Genomic DNA, 21,878 nt, shown 5'->3' with positions numbered 1-21,878 from the left:
TTCAATGCCAACTTCCACTAGAAGCTGCCAGTAGCCACTGACAAAACTGTCTCACTCAATTATGATGCCACAGTCTGACCTTAACCTGAACCAAATGTCGGAGAGGGCCGTGCTCCCCTGCTGCACATCTGAAATATTTATCCAAAGAACCTTTTCAGTCATAAAGAAATGGGCAGACGTAACACAAAGGTGAGTCTTAAAAGCACCCCACTTCACTGGCTTTAAAACTGGCTTTAAATCCTGGTTCTCCTTGCTGATAACAATTAGCAAGGCTTTTCAGGAAGAGGTTGGAGTGACCCTCCACCACCAACAGCCTTCCATTAATACCCTAATGGGACAGTCACCAAAGATTTTGATCACACAGCTTTTAGAAATACAGGATATATACATCCTGAATAGTTAGGATTATAGGTGTGAAGCACCAACATCCGGCTAGGAAATATATTTTGAGCAGATATCAATACCCTGATAAAATGTATATATGATATATATGATCTAATCCCTACACTAATTACTAATACAGGTTACTTTCTCTCGGTCTCTGTGTACAGGCTAGAAATTTCCTTCTAGCTCTGACTTAGTTGTGGTTGTAGCATCTCCTGCCATATTATATCACATATTATTAGGCTTTCTGTTCTACTCCCTTCAATTCTATCAAACACAGCTCTCAATGATGCTTCTAAAATCAGAAAATGGTACTTTGCTGCTTGTAATATCTTAGTGGTTTCCCACTTTTTTTCCCACAAAGTCCAGACTCCCAAGCAGCAATCAGGGCCTTGTGCAATTAGGCCCTACTCCTGACTTCTTACTGGTAACTGATCTCTGAGCCATCCTGAAATGTTTGCAGTTCCTTGGATGCATACTGTTTTTGCTATCATGCCTTGGAACATACTATTGCTTCTGCCTGGTACATTCTATCCCCTGCCCCCAAAATCCGAACTTTTCTTCTCATTTGTTCTGACTTTGAGTCTCTGCTAAGATATCACTTCCTCCAGAAGTCTCTCTCCTCCTTCCCCAAAGTCTGGTGCCTGATGATCTCTGTGCTCTGTGACTATGCCTTTTGCTGGATTTAGTACCTGCCTCACTGTTGTGTAGGACCTCTTGACTCATCTGTACCACCACTGTGATAAACTTTGTGGGCAAGAACTATGTCAGCATCTTTTACTGCCATGTCCCCAGGGCCTAATACATTGTCTAGAAAAAGGGTTGCTAAATGATTGCATGAGCTACAAATATGCCCTCCCATGTCTTCTAACAAGAGGTCACAACATGTCACTGGGCTGTGTGTATGGGAAATAGGGCTTAGACTTAGTCTAGGCTCCCCTTTTGCTCCTGCCCTTGAAGGTCTGTAGATTCTTAGATGGCAGCCTTGCAATCCCCAGGTGGGGGTGAGGAGCACAACATGCAGGATCTGCTGCAGTTGTCCTACCTTTACTGTTCCTTCTACTTCCACAAACCAGCGCCTTAACATGGCCTGGATCTGGCCATCAGTCAGCTCGGGGTTGGCATTGTGGATTTTCTTCTTAACCAGATCCTCTAGCAGGAGGCGCCTCAGCCGCCAGTAGAAGAAGGTACGTGATGTTTTCCAATCCAGGATGTCCTACACACAGACAAGACAAGCTCAGTTGACTTAGCCCTAATCCCTGCTCACTGTTTAGCCTGAGGGAACCCCATAGGAATAAAAACCTATTATTCAGGCAAGCCCTTCATAGGCTTCAGAAATGGCTGTGAGCTCTCAGCACCTCCAGGTGTCCCTGAGTGCAGAAATACACCCACAAGTCCTGCTGACCGCAGCCCTGTGCACAGCTGTGAGTCTGGTGAATGCTAATTCTACATATGCAAGGTTCTGGGGAGGAGACTGAGTTCCCAGAACCAGACAGGGAGGAAGTGGTTTTGAGCAGATGGCTCAGACAACTTGCATGCAGATCAAATGTGAATCAGCTGCTACTGGAACCCTGACACCTCAGTAATCTACAGCCTTAGGACTACCTGGGCAAAAGTCACCAACGAAGGCACATGTAACTCAGTTTCCCACCAGTAAAATGGAGCTTGCCTCCTGAGGAGTTCATGGAAACTTAAATCATATGTTGTTTTAGGATGATAATAGACACAAAAAAGGGAAAAGTCTCTCAGAAAATTGAAATGGTTTGATCTGCACAAGATGTCTTAATCTGGCCTTGACAGCTCCCTGCTTGTAGGCTTATGTGCATGGCACTCACAGATCTCTGACAAGTCAGGAGAAGTGGCACTGTTGTACTTACATTAATAACACCCTTCTCTTGCATCCGGCCTGGTGTGTCATGCAAGTCAGCAAACTGCACGGCTACCTGATGGTAAATGGGAATTAGGAATTCCTCCCGCTCCTTCATCTTGTTCTCCAGTTCCTTCCGCTCAGCTGGGCTTAGCTCTGGGGTGCCTGCAATTAGATAGACTGCTAGTCACACTCTATGGTGACTGGGAATCTTGGCACAGAAGCAGCCACAGTCTCAGGAAGCTTCCCTCAGGTGCCTGGCTATTCATTGTCTTCACAATCTCTTTGCTGCATAGCCAGACTCTGAGAAGCTAGTCCTGTCCTTACCTTGCCACACAGGGCCCAAAGTCCTTTTTTCCCTGTGGAGGTCACAAGTGTGAAAGCAGGGATGGCAGCCCTGCTCCCACGCCTCTCTGAGCAGAATGAAACAACCATCTAGAGGCCTGCACCTCTCATCAGCCCACTGCCTAATAGGCAGGCCCTCAATCTCCATAAAGCAGGGGCTGATACAATGACCCGATACCTGTCCATGTTGACAAAGCATGTGTTAGAACAGCTAGACTATTCCAGGTGTGGGATGTGGAGTGAGAGTGTCCCCTATACTCAGAGCACACCCCAGCAGCTCTGGTTTCCCCATATTCACACTAGTTGTTGGTAAGCACCTGCATGACTCCTAATGTTGCAAGCTGCAGCAGCATTCCAATTTCTAATGTCAGGTTTGGACACACTTAACCTCAAATTAGTAGAACCCAATCTAATTAGAGCCAGATCCATGTGTCTGGTGTCAGCTCAGTGGATTAGCCTCCAGTCTCCCACGTAGGCTGCAACTGATGGAGGCAACACCTACTTAGATCTTCTAGTTCTTGGACTAAAACAGAAGGAAGAAGAAAAAAAAGAAAGGCAGACTACAAATCTCATCTGGATCAATGAGCATATAAACACACTGTACCCTCACTTAGTGGAGAAGAGACTTTGAATTTCTTATAAAGAAGAGAACCCCTCCCCCAGTCAATCGTGTCCTAGTAGAGGTGTTGTTATGCTGTACTTTCCTTCCTAATTGCTTTCAGAATGGGATCTGCAATCAATACTGAAAATGTAGCTGCCTGCCTAGTAAGGAAGACGAAGTCAAGCTGAAGAAGCAATAGACAGCCTCTGATGTTGGGTACAATCTGATGTGCTTTGTCACCAAAGCTGGCAAATACATGGGCATAAGTGATGGGATGCAAAAGAGAAAGGTCTATTTCAAGCATGCTCTCTGGGAACAGGCCTTGCTTTTATGCCACTATGAATCATATACCATAAACAGCCTTGGGCTGCTGAATGAGCCATAAGTGGTATCTATAAACACATATTAGCAGAACAGGGATGCAACTATAGCACCTAGTTTCATTGTTATGAGATTTTTGGATGCCCAACTCCACCTCTCCCACTCCCCTTAAAAAAAATATCAAAGCTGGGTACTGATGGCTACTTGGGAAGATAAGATTGGGAGGACTGAGGTTTGAGGCCAGCCTGGGCAAATCATTCTCAAGACTCCATCTCCAAAATAACCAAAGTAAAATGGACTGGAGGTGTGGCTCAAGCAATAGAGTGCCTGCTTTGCAAGTGTGAAGCCCTGAGTTCAAACTCCATTCAAACCCAACCTCCACCAAAACAAACAAACAAACAAAATCAGTATTTTAAATCTGTGATGAAGGGTGTCAAGGACTATCTTTTCTTGGTTGCACACACAGAGGGCAATCACTGACCTGCTGCCTCAGGCCCCTGCTGCCTCAGCAGCCTACTTTCCAGAACTGGGCCTGTCTATCATTCTAGTTTGGGTCTGTCTGGAGAAAAATGAAAGGAGTGCTGCTGAGTATTGTCGAAGATGAGACTTTCTTAGAACACCTGTGATAGGAAAGCCAACACTTTTCTTTATCCACTGAAGGAACCAAGACCCCTTGGAGAAATAGCTGACTCCAGGGCTGTGGTAGGGAAAACAGAAGATGAGCCTGGCATGTGACAAAAAACAAGGAGGCACCTGGTTGGGACATGTTAGAAGGATGCAGAAGCCAGTTTGAAGGTGCTTCCACTAGCCAAATCTGAGAAAATCTGAGCACCAAAATAAATGATACTTATTAGAGTATTTATGGAATAAAATAAGAATCTGTCTTGAAATAAATCCATCTGGATATAAATAATTAAGTGGGGGAGAATGAAAGAGGAATGTTCTTCCAGCAAAATAACAACTAAAATGTAGAAGGAATGATGAAATTAGAAAATCACCATTTTACAGTCCTCGTATACCAATAGCTGCTAAAACTTGTGGGTGAAAGTTTGTTGATGGTAAAACCCATTAAAATTGTTTTAAAAAGGGGAGAAGGGAACTAGAAAGAGTAATAGAGGGAGTAAATTTGATCAAAGTATATTATATATATGAATGGAAATATAACAAAGAAACCCCTTTGTACAATTAATATATGCTAATGAAAAAAGAAAAAAAGTTTGTTGAGGAACAGAATATTCACAAAGTCTCTAAATATCTCCTTACAAAGTATCTAATTACAAAGGGGAAAATGGTAACTTCACAGTGGATTAATGTGAATAAAATCCTAAATAAGGTCAAGTGTGATGTTTCACACCTGTAATTCCAGCTATTTAGGAGAATCATAGTTTGAGGACAAGGGAGGGGGAGTTAATAAGATCCCCGTTTCAATCAATAAAAAGCATGTCTCTGATCCCAGCTACTCAGGAGGCCATAGGTAGGTGGATCACAGTCTGAGGCTGGCTAAAGGTCTACCCGAAAAATAACCAAAAGCAAAAAGGACTGGGAGTGTGGCTCAAACGGGGCCCTGAGTTCAAATTCCCAGTACTGCAAAAAACAAAACAGAGAAACCCTAAACAAGTAAAGTTACCATCACCAGTGATAGGACAGACTAACATGTGCCTCCTGACACGATATACTGAGGACAGAAGAGCACTTGTGATTTGATAGGATCAGTTTTGACTCTTACCAAAAACCACAGAATCTGAATCTAACTAAGGGGAAACACAAGACAAACCCAAGCCAAGGAACATGCTACAAAATTGGGTTGTATTCTTCAAAAATGTCAAGATCATGAAAGACAGAGAAAGGCTGAAGAATTATTCCAGATTAAAGGAGACTAAAAATATATGACAATCAGGGATTGGGGTATGGCTGAAGTGGTAGAGCACCTGCCTAGCAAGCTGAGTTCAAATCCTAGTACTACCAAAAAAAAAAAAAAAAAAAGAATTGCAGTGTGTGGTTTGGGATTAGAGCTCAGGTCCAAAAGAAAAACCTATAAAGTACATTAGGTAAAATTTTAGTATGAATCATAGGTTAGACAGTAGTAGTATATCAATGTGATAGTTCTGATTTTGATAAATATAGTGTGGTATGTAAGACAAAGTGTGTTCTTAGTAACACACACTAATATGGAAAAAGAGCATGATATCTACAGATTACTCTCTAATAGTTCAAAGAAAATGTGTATGCATGTGTATGTAACCACTGGGAGTGAGCACGCACATGCACAGAGCATATGATAAAGCAAACAGGACAGGAGGTTAACATAAAGTGATTTTGAGAAAAAGGATCCAGAAGTTCTTTGTGTAATTATTGTAATTTTTTTGTAAAGTTAGCCAAGCTGGAAAAATAGTTTTGCCTGGTTATCTAGTGCATATAATCAATAATCAAAGCTAATATTCATAAGGCAGTGGATGCCATTCTAGGTGCTTTAAATGTGTTAATCTTTAAATCTGTTCATTCATTTTTTTTGGCAGTACTGGGGTTTGAACTCAGGGCCTCATACTTGCTATGCAGCCCCTCTGTGAACTCATTTAATCTTCATAATAACCTTATGGGGTTGGTATTCTTATTCCCATCTTATAGGTGAGGAACTGAGGGACTGAGAATTTATGTAACTTACCAAAGTCACAAACCAAGAAAATGACAGAGCCAGGACTGAAATGTAGCAGTTGGGCACCAAAGCTTAGAGACTATCAACTTGGGGCAGAATACCCGCATTTCAATAGCAGTATTACTTTCACCTCAGAAAGGCTAAACAGTGATGGCCATCTCCTCGCTGATAAAGTTGAAGCTCTATTTTAATCCCACTGTCTAAATAAGAACAGGACAGTATCTCCATCAATTCTCAACCATCCTGTGGATCAAATACAATGTCCTAGACAGGCCTAAGATTTAAGGGTAGCTTCTTTTGCTCCTGTGAGATTGAGAACAAATATGATAGCAGGTAAAACCACAGCCTTACTGGGACCAGGGATGGCAGAAGTATGGACATAGCCCAACAGGGAGTTCCAGACTCTTTGAACCTTTGCTTGAATGTACATATACGTCTATATGGATCATACAGAACACACCATTTACTGAGCATTTACCTTGTGTCAGACACCACACTGGAATGTATCATGTAGCTCATAAATCACCACACACAATTCAGACCTAGGTCTGGTCAGCTGTTAATTCTGTTGCCAAGCTAAATACCTCAGTATTACTGTGCACTTTCCAAGTTGCTTCACATTATCTCTGATCCTGATATCCAACCTTACAGACAGGGTATCTACTTTATAAACAAGAAAATGAAGGCTCTGAAATGTAAAGTGACTTGCCCAATGGCACTCAGCTCTTAAGTAGCAAAGTCAGGCTTTATTGTCTCCAAAGCTTGTGTTCTTCCTCATTAAATGGTATTGAAGGTGGCCAAGCAGATATTCTGTCAGTAGCCACCTGGAGAGTTGGCAACTTGTGGTAGCAAGGAGTTAAGAGAAGGCTCAGCATAAGGTACACAAGAGGGAGGAGTTATAAGCTGAGGAGGAGAGCCTTCAGGAAATGAGGATTTGGCCTTAGCAAGTTGGAGGGACAGAGGAGCCTGGCTTCTGAATTATCAAAGGTCTTGCCCACCCAATCAAGCTATTCTAGAGCTTTGAAAGAAGGAAGAAAAAAAAAAAACCAAACTAAAATGTATGGCCCTCCTGAGAGGAAGAAGACCACTGAGAGTTCCCCAAAGGCTGCCTTAAAAAGAGAGGGAGCAAAGAAAGACTGAAGTAGAGAATGTGTTTTCAAATGCACATAAGGTGGTCTAGGATTTGTGTGCTTTGTTTTTGGGGAAAAATGGAATTTAAACTTTTATCTTCTAAAAATAAAAGGCTGCTTTTAAGCTAGTTATATACTTGGGTTGAACACTGACAGGCCCTCTTTCCTTGTACAGCAAAGCAGCCAGCCCCGGTAATGATTTAGGGGAGATTAACAAATATGTCAATGTCTATTTTCTGCTTAATTTAAAAGCGGCGTCTATAAAGATTTTTGACTTCTGAACCCTGTTCTCCTGAAAGAAAGAAGGTAAGAATGAGGAGGGGGATAAAGAGTGATTATCCTATCATTGATCGTTTGTCAGGAGCATTTCTTATTCACTGGACTATTGTAAAAAGCTAAGCTCTCGATCAATCCTGTAAGCTCCCTGTACAATTAAATATCTTGGAATGGTTTTCTTTCTATTCTAGCCAGATTGCAGGGCCTCAGGGTTTTTAGTAAAGCAAGTCGGTGTGTATGCGTATGTGAGTGTGTTTAAGAATATGCTACAGAGAGGAAAGTCATTCTTCCTAGAATCCTATTTTAGGCAAAGACTGAAATGGGAAAAGAAAGATGCTTTGGCAAAAAAATCCCCATAAAATCCTAAAAACAAGACCCTATAGTTAAAAATGTTTAATGTTAAGAGTTGCTTAACTCTTAGCATAGATAAGTAATCATTAGTCTGATCAAATATGAAGTGCTAATATTACTGAGATGTTACTATGCTAGTAAAGTTTACGTACTTTTTTTTTTTTCTTTTGTAGAACTGGAGTTTGAACTCAGGGCTTCACACTTGCAGAGCAGGTGCTCTACGGCTTGAGTCACATCTCCAGTTCATTTTATTCTGGTTATTTTGGAGATGGGGACTTGTACTTGGCTGGCCTCAAATGAGTTCCTCCTGATCACAGCCTCCCAAGTAGCTAGGATTACAGAAGTGAGCCACCTGGTGCCTGCTGTTTAAGTACTTTTCATTTCAACTTTTTTTTTTTTAGCACACAGCACTTGGTATTCCCAGGCAGTCTCCCATCCAAGTACTAACCAGGCCCAACCCTGCTTAGATTCCAAGATCAGATGAGATCGTCCGCATTCAGGTTGGTATGGCTGTACAAGACTTTTCATATCATTTAATCTTCATATCAGCCGAAGGCACTGCGTGACCTTGCACAAAGTTCTTTCCTGAGCTCAGTTTCTCATTTATGTAACAACACTCCTAATATGGCAAACAGGGAACTGGTTTTATAAAAAAAAAATGGAATAGTAAAGGTTTTTCTTTTTCTTTTTTTTTAACATTCTTAACTTTTCTTTAAGTTATACTAAGTGGCCTATATAAATTTGAACCCAATTTTAACTTTCATGGGTCCTTATTCCTTCTCTTAAAAAAGCAATTTGCTTTGCTTGGTTAAATACTTATGATGCTAGAGATAAGAACTATACTACCCTCCCCACAGAGCTCCCAAATATCTCAGGTATTAAAACACACGCCCACACCTCAACTTTCAGACTGAAAAATCAGCATAAAAAAAGACTGGAATCTTACTAAGATTCAAAAGTACAAACATAAATAGCCATTAGAAAGATCTATGTAATCATATTTTCTATGTTGAAAGAAATTTTTCTATAAAGATAGTAAGATAGAATGAAAAATATCCTGCAAAAACCATTTCTATATCCCTAACAGGTGTGGTTTTTTTTTTTTTTTTAAACACAAAAGCATTCTTGAAAAACTGTGTAAATCAGATCCTGTTTTAAATGCCTTAAGGGAGCTATTTAGAAGGAACCCTGCAGTGAATCCTTTGGTAAAGCAAATAATCCTTTTGTAATGGGAATAATTTCTCCCAATGTATCTAGTTTTTTTTTCAAAATCCCATTTTCATATATCTGCTTTTCTTCAAAGGGGGCCCATACCTAGCTAAATACAACTGCATTTGCATATTGATTTTAACAGCAATTTTAATCTTCTCAAGGGATGCTTAACCCTAAAGTTCCTTGCAATAGTATTAGTGTTCTGCTGTTCACATTTTAAAAATCATTATAGTAAAGCCACAGATTACCAAATAGGAATTTTCAGTCTTGCTCCTGTGCCCTCATGAAATCATATCCATACAAAAATAACTCAGGAAAAAGCACAGAATTCTCTGAATTCTGATAGACATATGCTCCTACAGACTTCATTATTTTCCTTCCCTGATCTGTTCCCCCTAGGCCTGATAGATACAGGGATCTGGGTCAGTTGAGAACAAGTGGGAAGGAGGGTCTTGGATATGTTCTGACAACAGCTTTCAGGAGGACAAAAAGAGCCTTAGGTTCCCTCTAAAGAAATACCTGCCCAAGGAAACAGTGAATCACTGCTTGGTGGGGAGGTTGGGGCACAAGCGCCCCAGTGCTCTTTATAAACAACAGATTAAGGGATCAGACTAAAATAACACCTCTCTGTCCCAAAAAATGTTATCACTGTTGCATTAAATTGCATCAAGCCAAACAGCTTCTGAATTAAAGTAAGGAGGTAGGTTTTCAGCTGCTGCTAACTTAAGGGAGAAGGCAAGACACTACTCCCCTTCTCATTTGCCTCCATGATAGAAAACCTTGTTATTTCTCACCAGCTTCTTTACCACAAAGGACACAGTGGTTATGGTGACAGTGACTCCATGCATAACAGGTGAACAGTCACTTCTAAGGAATGTGTACTGGAATTTCTTTCTTTCCTAGTCTCAACTTTTCAGGCAAGGAAACTTCTTGCCTCAAACAAGCAACAAGGCTTTTGAGATGGAAAAACACACAGCTTAGATAGTAACCCCTGAATCTCCATCCAAAAACAATCCTTTTCCTGTCATTATGGCTGCTAAGGAGAATGCATCAGAGGAAGGCATTCCTGAAGATTTTTATAGGCACGTGTAGCCTCATCAGCTGCCATAATACTCCATTTGTACCCAGTATTTAAGCCAGAAGGCATGCTAGATGCTAGATAGGCCTGGGCCAGCAGTTGTGCTCAGCTGGGGCTCCCACAGCTTGTGTCACCTATCAGGGCCCAGCCATGTGGGCCATGCAGTTGAAGAGGTACATGGCAGGCTGCCCAGCTGTCTAGAAATAGAGCCGTCGTAGAAAACAAGGTTCCCCTAAGTGACTCCTTGGCTCGGGTGTTCTTTGTACTGAAGAAGAGGGACAGTAGGGAACTTACAATTACTTTACACTTGGGCTGGACAGTTCTCTCTCCATCTAAATTGATTTGTCATTTCACTGTGAACATAGAGGAGGGTAAAGATCCAGGCAAAGACCTGGATCCAGGTCACAGCACTCAGAGGTCAGGCTAGCATCACAGTCCTGCTCTACAGCCACTCTGTGCTGGCTCTGAGAGGCAGCAGAAGGATGATAGTGAGATACAAAAATTCTGGGAGAAGGAATTTCATTTCCTCAAGGCAACCAAAAAGGTGGGATGTAATCCTCCCTGTGATGACTCTATCAAGCCCTGGTTCTGAGAATCCAGGGTCAGAACTGGTTCAGATATGCAAGACTCTGGTAACTGGACCTACTACTATTTTTTTTTTGAGGCATTTTTTTTCCTTTTATCTCAATCAGAGCTCAATGTATGCACTATTTTCATCTTCTCTACTATGATCATAGACCTGCAAACTAGCAATTTACCACCTTTCTTAACAAACTAGCCACAGAAAATGACCAAGTTATTTTTTAAAATTAAATATTATTCATTATCCTTAGAGAATAAATAATAATTTTGAACAGTCAATCACTGGCTTGTTTAAGTGATCTGTGAGTGCTCCCCAGTGCAGAGGCTGATTTGGGAAAAGATCAGGAATACAAGATAACACCCACTCCTATAGGCTTTCTCCTAAATCAGATTTTCTCAGTGTAATTGGCTTTAGCTCACAAAAGGAAAGGAACCTTGTTTAATTTAGATCGGGCTCAGTATTCAGTTGAGGTAAAGTCTGAGGAAATCTTGAGAAAAGTAGAACACAGGGATCAAGAATTCTATTCTGAGCTCTAAAGTTATCTTAAAAGACTTGTTTGGCCTTATTTTTTGTTTCAATTTCCCATTTTGGAAAATGAAGTCATTTCACCCACTTAGTGAAAAAGTATTCCTGGCAGTCTTTGGTTGTTGGCATTGTGGGTTGAACCCAAAAGCCACATGGCCACACAAAGAATCAGGTTCATAGTGTGCCCTGGTCCACCCAGGCTCAGCTGCTGTGTGGTTTCAGATACACCCAGATGTGAATGAGCTCTCTAAAAGACATCAACTGCCTAGAAGACAGTTCTATTTCTGTCCCATTTGTATTTCCAAAAGTGGACCAAGCCACAGAGAATTTTGATACCAAATGTGTTCATTTGTTTTGTTTTTTTTTTAATGATTATGACTGAACAGGAATGATGTTGAGCTTTATGTTTGAGAAATACTTTGCAGATTCAAATCAAGTACACTCTCATCTGATCCTCGCATTAGCTAGGCGGGAGTGTTATCCCCACATTTCAGATGAAGAAACCTCAGAGAAGTTAAGCTATTTACCTGCAAACCTCATATTCAAGATTTATACATAGTTATTTCTATTCCAAATCCATTGCTCATGTTCCCATGCTGCCCTGAGCCAGAGCCCACTTCACATTTAGCAGACTACAGATTCTTTCTTGAATGCCATTTTGGTCAAGGTTAAATAAGTATGATTTTCTTCAGTGTGGATAGGAAATTAATGAGATGATTTGTAACAAATGATTAAATGGCCATCCCTTGGGAATCTCCTCCCTTTCCCCTGCATATGCTTCTAAAGTTAAAGGTGCTGGGTGAAGGTGGGAACAATACCACTTTCTGTGAAGAGAAGGAAGTTTTGGCCCCACACCCCTCACCACCAAGTCCTTCTGCAAACAGATGTGAAGAGGATCCCTCTTCCTACCACCCAGTTACTCTGAAGGGATGATAACAGCCATTGGGGGGTTAAAAAGAGGCAGTGAACCCCCAGTTAATGAGTAGGAATTCAGCAGGCAGTGTAAGATAAATGGAGCTCTCTCTGCTTCTGCTAGAGTCAGCATGAACTGCGGCCCTGCGGCTTGTTTGTGGCAAATGGAGTGCGCGAAATATCAAAGGGCAGTGATCCAGAAGAAGACCGACTTTGACAAATTTTAAATTGGCCAGAAAGAAAACCAGAGGAAAAAAAAAAGAGGGGGAGTGGGAGAAAAAAAAGAGAGAGAAAGGAAATTTGGCAATCCTCTGTGTCCTGCAATTGTTGCATTACTGCCTTTGTAGAGAATTTAATGGTACAAACAGTGGCAAGGATTGCTGGATGCTGGGAGCAATTATGAGCCATCTAAGTGAGATGCTTATCAGTGGCTGAAGCTTTTAGAGCTCTCTCTATGTACAGTTCTAAGTAACTTGCTCTTGAGCTGCAGTTACTTTAATTAAAGTGTATAGGGTTGGTCAGAAGTAATTATCCTGTTTGGAAAAGAAAGAGAAAGAAACCACCTCAACAATTCAAGTGGCAATACATTTTAGAAACAACTTGGCCAATTTCTTTTTGTATGTGTGCATTTCCCATAAAACGATAAGGCTGTGGTGGGCTAGAGTTATTGGTGGCTGTTACCTAATGGCAAACAATGGGACACGAGCGGGGTTTATTGTAACCCATGTCACTGTGCTCGGCAAACAACTGACTTAGGAATCCAAGTGCCTGGATATACAGTCTACACATTATAGGCAAACACCTAGTAGTTTTGCCTGATTCTAGATGATTGAGGATATAGATTCCACAAATGGTACTTTATTAATTAAATTACTCTTTAAAACATCAATGAGCTAGCATCTCTCTTTTTCACTCCTTCCATTCACTGAGTTTCACTACCTTTTAAAGACAACCTCTCTGTTCTTTTAGAAAAACAAAACAACCAACAAAACAATCCTAAGCAATTATCTTCACTAACAAAGAAAGGGGCTTGATGGGAGACCTAGGCAGGAAATCAGTGTTTTAAAAGAATACAAAACCCATTGGGACTCTGGACTCATCATAGGGCTCCCACAGTTTAGTCCTATGTTCAAATCACAAGTGCTTCCAAAAGCTCTGAAAACAAATGAGCAACAGAGTAATGGCTGGAAGCATCAAGAACAAATGCTCCCAGGGCTCTTGCTGCTGCAGCCGCTATTTGGAAGCACACAGTGCACAATCTTTACTTCCATTTCCCTAGCTCAGGATGACCCCAGAACACTGCCTGGGTAGACTCCATCTTTTCTATAATATGACACTGACTCACATCCCTCAGGAATGAGACAGCTGTCCAAAGAGACAAGCAGAAACAGGATACATTTAAGTCTCGCATATTCTCTGCCTGATTAGCCTGCTCCCCAAAGCTCCTTCCAGCTAATCATTCTCTACAAGAATAACCTAGAAAGGCATACTATTTGTCCTATAAGGAAATATCAAAAGAAAAAAGTTGAAGGATTTTTGCTCTTGTTGAGGGCACACTTTCCCTCCTATTATATACACTACTTCATTCTACCAGGGTTCTTACCATATAGAGGACAGTAAATAAAGATTATCATGAATTTGATCAAATGCTTCAATGCCTCCTCCTCTGGCCTATGAATGCACTCATTACAAATCAGTAGAATGGTTCATTGATTTGCCAGGAGGACAAGCAGACATACCCAATCGCTCAGCCAGGCGGATGTAGACTGGGTCCACCCGGCGCATGGTTTTCACTAGATCTTTTTTGCGGAACTTGATTTCTACTGTCCCTTCTGGCTCCAGAACTGATCCCCTGAATCAGAGAGAAGCAAAGCAAAACAAAACAAAAACAGCGGCACTTTAAAGGAAAGAAGACAACAAAATGAGGCCAGTTACAATTTGTGGACCAGGAAATAGCTTCATTATCATTTTGCCCACCCATGGTTCATAGAAGTCACCCTGGGGAAAAAAGCAGGCACCAGAGGAAGTGTCTAAGTGAGGTATGAGAAAGGCCTGGCAAAAAGCAATTAAAATAATTCTCATTACCACACCAGTCGACTTCCATCTCAAAAGGAGAATATAGATTCCACCACCTACAGCTGAGAAGGGTGACAGGAATCACATTATTTTCCAGGAAAAAAAAAATGCTATAGGTACAGTGGCAGGGCAACTACCTCCAGCACTTAGGCTGTACAAGTGAGGGGTGGATGGTCCTACAACACAACTGTCAGTCTGCTGGTAGGACTTGGATCAGATATACTAAGCAGCATGTAAGACATTCTTCTCACTGCTATGGAAATGAGCAAAGGGAAATCTCACTGTTACTTCTAGTGAATACTAATGATGTTCTATCACCAGAAATCTTGCCTAAACACTTAAGTTTAATATTTTAAAAAAGTACAGCTAATGCCTACCTTGTGCATGCCATTTTTCTAAGTGTCGACATATAAATCCTCACAACAATCCTATGCCCAGTGAAAAACACTCTGAGGTAAGGTACTATACCCATTTTACAGGAGAGAAAATTAAGGTACAGGAAGTTAAGAGAGTTGTCCAAATCTTGCAAATGGTAGAAGGGGATTTGAAAACAGTCTAGTTCCAAAGTCTGCAGAGGAATTGAGTCTGATCTGGTATCAGACCAGGGGCTAGTTCAGGATAATGTCAAATATGTTGTAAAATTTACCTACATAGGAAGGGTGAAGAACACATTACGAAAGGATGCTCGTTTGATTTGTTTTACTTAAGTAGTTTTAGGTAACAAATCCTGGCTTCTCTCTTGCAGTTTTTTGGGTGCTACAAATACCATTCCCTAAGCCTCTTGGAATGCCAGAATGAACCCCTAGGCTCCACAGGAAGGAAGAAGCTTTGGTTTGGATTATAGAATGTGGGTGCTGTGGTGCACATCAATGGCCAGCTTATTCCACTGACAAGGAGAAGAAGCCAAGGAGGGGCTCCAAGTTTGCTAGCCAGAGGGTTAAAACCCCAGAACTAGTCCTTCCACTCCAACTGGCTTTAAGCTCTCCCTGCCACACATATCTGAGTAAGAGGCATATCTGTAAGGAAGGGAATCTTTCCGAGTTTGTAGGTACTTGGAAGAGAAAACTTCATGGTGAAAGAATCGGGGATGGGGTATTATACTGAGAAAGACTGACTCCAGACTGGTTTCTCCTTCTTTTGCCAGCAGACACCATTTAGAAAGCCTGTGTTCTCACCGTAGAGTCCTTTGGGAATGGACAGATTCAAATGAGGTTCTCTTGGTTACATGTTCTCTGGGAGGAAACCAACAACTAGAGGGTTCCCAGAGGCAGTGAATGGAACTACAAAAGGCACATTACCTGCTTTCTCGATCAGCATACATCTCCATGTGCCGGGGATTGATGGTGGGGTCAATCACAACCCATGAGCCACCCCGCAGCTCAGCCTGGGGAGGAATGTAAACCATCACAGGCTGGGAGCACTCCCGTAAGCCATCTATGATGTAAGCACCAAATTTCAGCACTTGGTCATACATATCTACAGAGAAGGAGACAAATTAGAAATCATGAAACTTATCCTCCCCAAAGCAGTGCTTCCAAACACTGCTCGCATTATTGGACATACAGAAAATAATATTTGTATGGAATACTGTGTCCCGATAAGAAGGCTGCTCATGGCAGAAATAACAGGTCTTAGGGTTCCAGCCACCACAAGTCCCATGTGGCAACCCCAAAGACTAAAAGTATTTCTATCTCTACCTGTATCCCACTCCAGAGGATCTTCAAAAGCTCAAGAGAAAAATGCACTGTCTTTCACAAGGCACAGTGTGCAAACCTCCATTGCACATCCATTTCCTATCCTCCCTGAATTTCCGTACTCAGGTTTCACCACATTAATTCACACTTGCTCTACAACTGTTGAGTATTTTTCATGTCAATATGTGATCTCTCCCACTACATTAAGTTTTCTGAAGGAACTATTCCAACTCTTTTAAATTCCTCTCATAATTCTTAGCATACATAAGTTCTTAAAATGTGCAGCTAATGAAAACGGATCCTGCAAAAAACTTTATCTTTAAAAACTAGAGCCAGGCATGGTAAGACACAACTATAATCTCAGTACGCAGGAAGCTGAGGCAGGAGAATCACAAGTTTGAGGCCAGCCTGGGCTACACAGCAAGACACTATCTCAAAACAAAACAAAAAAACCTTGATTTTTCATTTTTGTATACCCATTGTCCTGCCTGGTGCCTGGAACACTGTGTTCAATAAGTATCTGCTGAGTGAATAAGCATACACACACTGTTGAAAAAATACAAGAAAAACAAATTAATTTTTAATAGTTGCATTTGATAAGATATCAGTGCGAAAATGTGTGTGCATGTGTCTGTATGTGAATTATCACAGTCACATAAACTGAAGAGCTACCTCTATTCTGCTAAAAAGTATACTTTGTAATCCCCCCAGGACAAGGATTAGCCTGAAGAAAGAGACACCTGGTGCATAAATAAAGTCTTTGGAAAGCTAGATCAGTTATTTATTTCCAACTTTCTATGAACATCTTCTCATTTCCTTGAAGTCTAAATATTGTTAAAGTTTTAGGTTTACGATTCTAGAAGTTCAATGAGTACTTCAACTGGAGCCACAATAGATCCTTTCTAAATACCAAATAACAGGTTCAACTAAGTTCAGACTTTCCTATCAAAGAGAGGATCTCAGTTTAGAATAAATCAATTCTGGAAATCCAAGGCAAAGAAGCATTTTTCAAGAAGTTAAGAGCAAAGCAAACAGAAATTGTGTTTATTATAGTTATTGGAAAATTAAACTGCCACCTTCTCCAAGGTAAAAATGGCTCTATATACCAAACACCAGTGAGCACAATTCATTGCAAGACACATGCCTTTCTCCATTGTCCCAACTGGGCTTGTCTGTGAAGACTTCAGAAATTCTAAGTTGCCCCCAGAAACACTTTCTACTTTGTGTGGAATGTGTATGGACATGTACTCTTTATATATGATCAGAGTGAGGACATTTATTCCTTTGAGAGGAAAGGCCAAAAAAATTTACTGCTAATTACACAACTGCTGTATGAAGAGCAGGGAATAAAGGACTTTAAGCGCTTTACGCTAATTCCGTGGTTATGAAAATAATTGCTTGGTTCAAATTATTTTAACTAAATTAATTCTTTAGTGGATATTTCAACCAGTGCTACATAATAAAATAAGTGTGTAATTAGCAGTACATTCTTCAGTGCTGCCAAGAGTACAGTTTAAGAACAAGAAACAGAAAGGAGTGGCCCTCATAGGTATCATGTACAGAAGAATGGAAGGCATAGATAAAAGGTGAAAATAAAGCAATAGAAGACAGCACAAGAAGTCATTCTAACTGTAAAGTAAAAAAAAAAGTTAGGTAAATGAAGACAAAGTTTGCAGCCTCTTTACGCATGTCTGCTTGTTAAAAACATATCAAAATGTATCTCCATATGCTCCAACTCCTCAAAGGGGAAAACTTTACTTAAAATGTCTTTTCAATCATCTAGTTAAAAAACAACCACCATCACCACTTAACTTCATGTTGAATGGAAATAGCTTGGAATGGAGTTGAGTGTATGCATGTTAATCAATTTTATGCAATGGACTTTGGGTCCCTTTTTTGTATTTAAGGTTAGTTTACTGTGTACCAGGAATTGTACCTGTACACACACACACACACACACACACACACACACACACGCACACACACACACACACACTTTAATCATCAGAACACCATCTTATTTATATATCCAAGTTACAGGTAAGTAAACAGAAACTTAGTTAAATAAGAATAAGTAGCAGACATAAGACTCAGACACAGATCCTTTTTTTATTTGAAGACGGGGTCTCCATATGTGTATAGACCAGGGTGGCCTTAAATGTATTAAAATCCTCCTGTCTCAGCCTGCTGAGAACTGGGATTACAAGTGTTTGCCACAGATACCTGATTCAAACTCAGATCTTTTTGGCTCTTAAGTCCACATTCTACCACCTCATTTTTATTTATCATTATTATTGCTAGTAAAGACAGCACACAAGGCTGGAGCAAACTGATTTCCAACATCTAGTAAAATGGCTGACTAAAATGACAACAAAAGGGCTGGTGGAGTGACTCAAGTAGAAGAGCGCTCTGCCTAGCAAGTGTGAGGTCTGGATTTCAAACCCCACTACCACCAAAGAAAGGCTGTAAACTGAAACAAAAAAAAAAGGAGAGACCTGACTAAATGATTGAATACTTCTAAATGTTGCCTGGATTTCCTCTATGTTCAGAAATCTCAGAAACTGTACTGATGACACTAGTAGCTATGTGAGGGCTTGAATGTGGTTGTCAAACAAGTATCTTTAGGCCCCAAGACTGTGAGTAGAAAAGGGGCTTCTGGCTTCATTAAAGCTATCTTGCTTGGGACTGAAATAACGCCTCTGTCTGTCCTGACCAAGAGACCCATGATCCAACCATTAAAACACCCAAAAAGCAGACTATTCAAATATAAACAAACACACAAACTCTATAGTCAACCTTCTCATACTGAATTGCAGCTGCACCAAACCACTTACTTAGCAACAATCTGACATACAATTGTCTGAAACCCCTTCATATTTAAGAGAGAGAGTGAAGATACAGTCAAAAGTAGCAGAGGAAGGGGATCCCCAAGGGTTTATACTAGAAATCAGTCTAGGGAATTTTAAAGCTGTGCATATGGTGTCGGTTCTCAGGCCCCGAGAAATGCAACTGGAAATGGAAAATACTGATAAGTTCTTCACCAGAGAGACAGGAGCTTATAGTTTGAGCATTCTGGGTAAAGCACTTCTGCATAAAGGGTGATCACATACAGTATTTGAAGCATGTTCTCAGTACCCAGGCACCAACTCTGCATGGAGCCTTCATTGTTATACAGCATGGATAAACCATGGCAGCCAAATATACTAAAAAAGGAAGCAGGGTGGCTGAAAGTGCTTCTGCAATGCCCCACACTCTCAAAACTGGAAGAGATCTTATTGGCTAGGGCAAGATCATCTGTTGGGAGCTGAGGTAAACATTAGGCATAGAAAAGCTGCATATACATAATGTCTCTCATTCATGAGTTCATTATGGCCAGCGGACACTGTACTTCAATATCCAAGTAATCAGAGACTTTAAAATAGACTTTCAATCCAGTTAAAGTTTTCAATAAATGTTTTTTTTTATTGTTATTTATAACCTGTCCCAGGAAAAAATAATAAGTATAACATGAAAAGCCAACTGAGAGTGACCCTGTAGCACCAGCAGTGAGGCGGCTTAATATCACTGGGATTTGCATCCTATCAAGCTATTCATGCTGAGGCTGGGACCCTGGTGCTAATTTCTAGTAAATTTCACGCTTGATGTCTCCCTGTTGTGGGTCATTGCCGGTTCGTCTAAATAAACTGCTTCCAAATGGCTCTTCCATCTAAATATTCAGCCAGTTTTTATAATTTAATTTTGCATTATGCTGAATAGCCTTCCGGCCAGATAGAGCTCATTGGAAAAAAAGCACCAATACCATCTTGACAAGCTTTTATTTATTTATTTATATTTTTACTGCTCGAATTAGACCTCCTAGGCTGACTAGTAAAGAGTTTTTTCCCTCTCTCTCTCCACTAATGTCAATTTTCAGCATAGCAAGAGCTGTCTCTAATCTTTTCCTACTCATTACACACAATTTTGGAGTCATTTTACCCACAGTGCAGTCGGCTCCTGGCTGTGTGTTTGTGTGCACTGAGGGATGGCATAATTGTTTATTTTCCCTCCCTGCATAATCCCCAGTCAGTATTGAAACCAAAACTGCAAACATCTCCCCAAGGGATGTGGAGAATGACAAGAGGCTCTCAGTTTAGGTCCCTTTACATGAGATAATACATAGGAAACATCCTGACCTGTATGTAAATATGAAAGACACTGTTCCTCCCCCTCCTACTTTCACATAGATCTGTATCCTCCCCAAAGCTTGTCTTATGCAAGATATAAATGGATACATCAACACCAAAATTCAGAAGAAAGAATTTTTCCCTGATCTGTATTAGGCCAATAACTCATTTCTGACCAGGAGCAGGAGGGAGCAGAAGGTTATTATTAAAATAGGTACAGAATTTAAGTTAGGGATGATGAAAAAGTTTGGGATATAGATAGTACTAATGGTTACAAAATATTGTGAATATATTTTACACCAAATGAATGGTACAGTTACAAATGGTTAAGACGGTAAGTATTTATAAAATTTATCACAATAATAATCTCTCTTTCTCTTTCCACAATAACAAAGGACACTTCCAAAGGAGGGAAGTGGAGGAACAGGTACAGCATAACTTTCTCAGGGACCTCAATATTCCATTCCATGGATGTTCCAGCTGATCCTAGATCAGCCAACTGCGTTACCAGGAGTCAGATGGATCTATAGTCCTCTCCCGATTGTCATTTGATACTGAATCATATTGAGATTTTTCCCAAAGTCTTAATTCATGAAAATGCAGAAACAACATAACCTACCTCTCAGCAGTGCTTGTTGTGATGATTATATAATAAGATAATGTAAAATAGCAGTTTCTGGTAGAAAGGGCTCAATAAATCTTAATTGTTGTTCTTAATGTTATAGGGCTAGTAGCCAATCTGGACCTCAGCCAAAATATGCAGTGGAATTGAAGCTTTTACTAAAAGTGGCAACTCTGAAACCTTTGAACTCTGAACTCTACATAGTATAGGATAGCCAGGCTGATTCTCTCCCATGTGTGTCAGAAAAAGTGAATGTTCAGTGTCCAGAGGACACTAAGATGTAACAGCATAGCATTTTCTCTCAGCTCCTAACACACACCTGATAGCCAAAGAATTAAATATATGTATATGAATGAAAGGGGTGTTAGTGTCCCCCTCACTTCCCCTCATGTATTTTGTTTATGTTACAGCTTTATCATCCTGTCCAAAACATTTTTCTTGACTCCTTGAAGCAATATCTGCTTCTGATTTATTTTTGTTTGGTTTATTTTGTTTCCTCTGAGGTGGCTAACATAGTTCCTCGCACATAGGAACTTAATAAAAATGTGTAGGAGTGACTTGTTTAACCTATATTCTCAATTTCTTGTAGTATTTCCATTGATTTATGATTTTAGTCAAAAAAAATCACTTTCATAGCTAAAAAAAGTATGTAAACATTAAATTGCATGTATCATCCAAGTCTCCCCCAAGAAAAGTACAAGATATGGTAGTTCTCTAGCAAATATGGCAAAGGATAAATTTTCAACTAAAAAAAAAAACAAATGTGAAAAAAAATCAATATAATTTACATTTTGTTAGGGTGGCCTGGTCATAGAGGGTTCTTCCTAGCTAGGCTGCACATTTTATGTGGCCTTCACATTCTCTAATCACTCCAGCATGTCAGTTTCTCCTCCTTCCATTTTGTGTACTACCTCAAAATCCTGAGATGAATGAGGTTAGCACCCATCAGCATACTCCCAAAGCCTCTAGGTGTGCAGTCTCTGGCCTTTGCATGGCTATGGGTCTCTGCCACTGGACAGAGCTACCCATAGAAGGAGTTTATTTTGACTCTCCCTGTACTGACCACAGTGGCTTTGTTCATGGAG

General features: G+C 40.5%; 1 protein-coding gene and 1 pseudogene across 13 annotated transcripts in view; both read right to left on the bottom strand.

Moving 5' to 3' along the window:
* Acaca (acetyl-CoA carboxylase alpha) overlaps positions 1–21,878 on the bottom strand; it is a 268,903-nt gene that overhangs the window by 8,990 nt on the left and 238,035 nt on the right. For 12 of the 13 annotated variants that reach the window (XM_074046276.1, XM_074046285.1, XM_074046278.1 and 9 more), the window contains 4 exons: positions 15,613–15,790; positions 13,978–14,090; positions 2,262–2,416; positions 1,430–1,600 (listed from right to left, as the gene is read on the bottom strand). In XM_074046276.1, coding sequence (XP_073902377.1) covers positions 1,430–1,600; positions 2,262–2,416; positions 13,978–14,090; positions 15,613–15,790 — 617 coding nt within the window. The remainder of the gene's footprint in view (positions 1–1,429; positions 1,601–2,261; positions 2,417–13,977; positions 14,091–15,612; positions 15,791–21,878) is intronic. The other variant, XM_074046288.1, reaches the window with a different exon arrangement.
* On the bottom strand, positions 8,328–8,446 carry LOC141414206 (5S ribosomal RNA; annotated as a pseudogene).

The sequence above is a fragment of the Castor canadensis genome, chromosome 11, assembly GCF_047511655.1.
Source record: "Castor canadensis chromosome 11, mCasCan1.hap1v2, whole genome shotgun sequence".
NCBI classification, from domain to species: domain Eukaryota; kingdom Metazoa; phylum Chordata; class Mammalia; order Rodentia; family Castoridae; genus Castor; species Castor canadensis.
The sequence above is the reverse complement of the archived record's forward strand: the minus strand, read 5'-3'. Positions and strand labels throughout refer to the sequence as shown.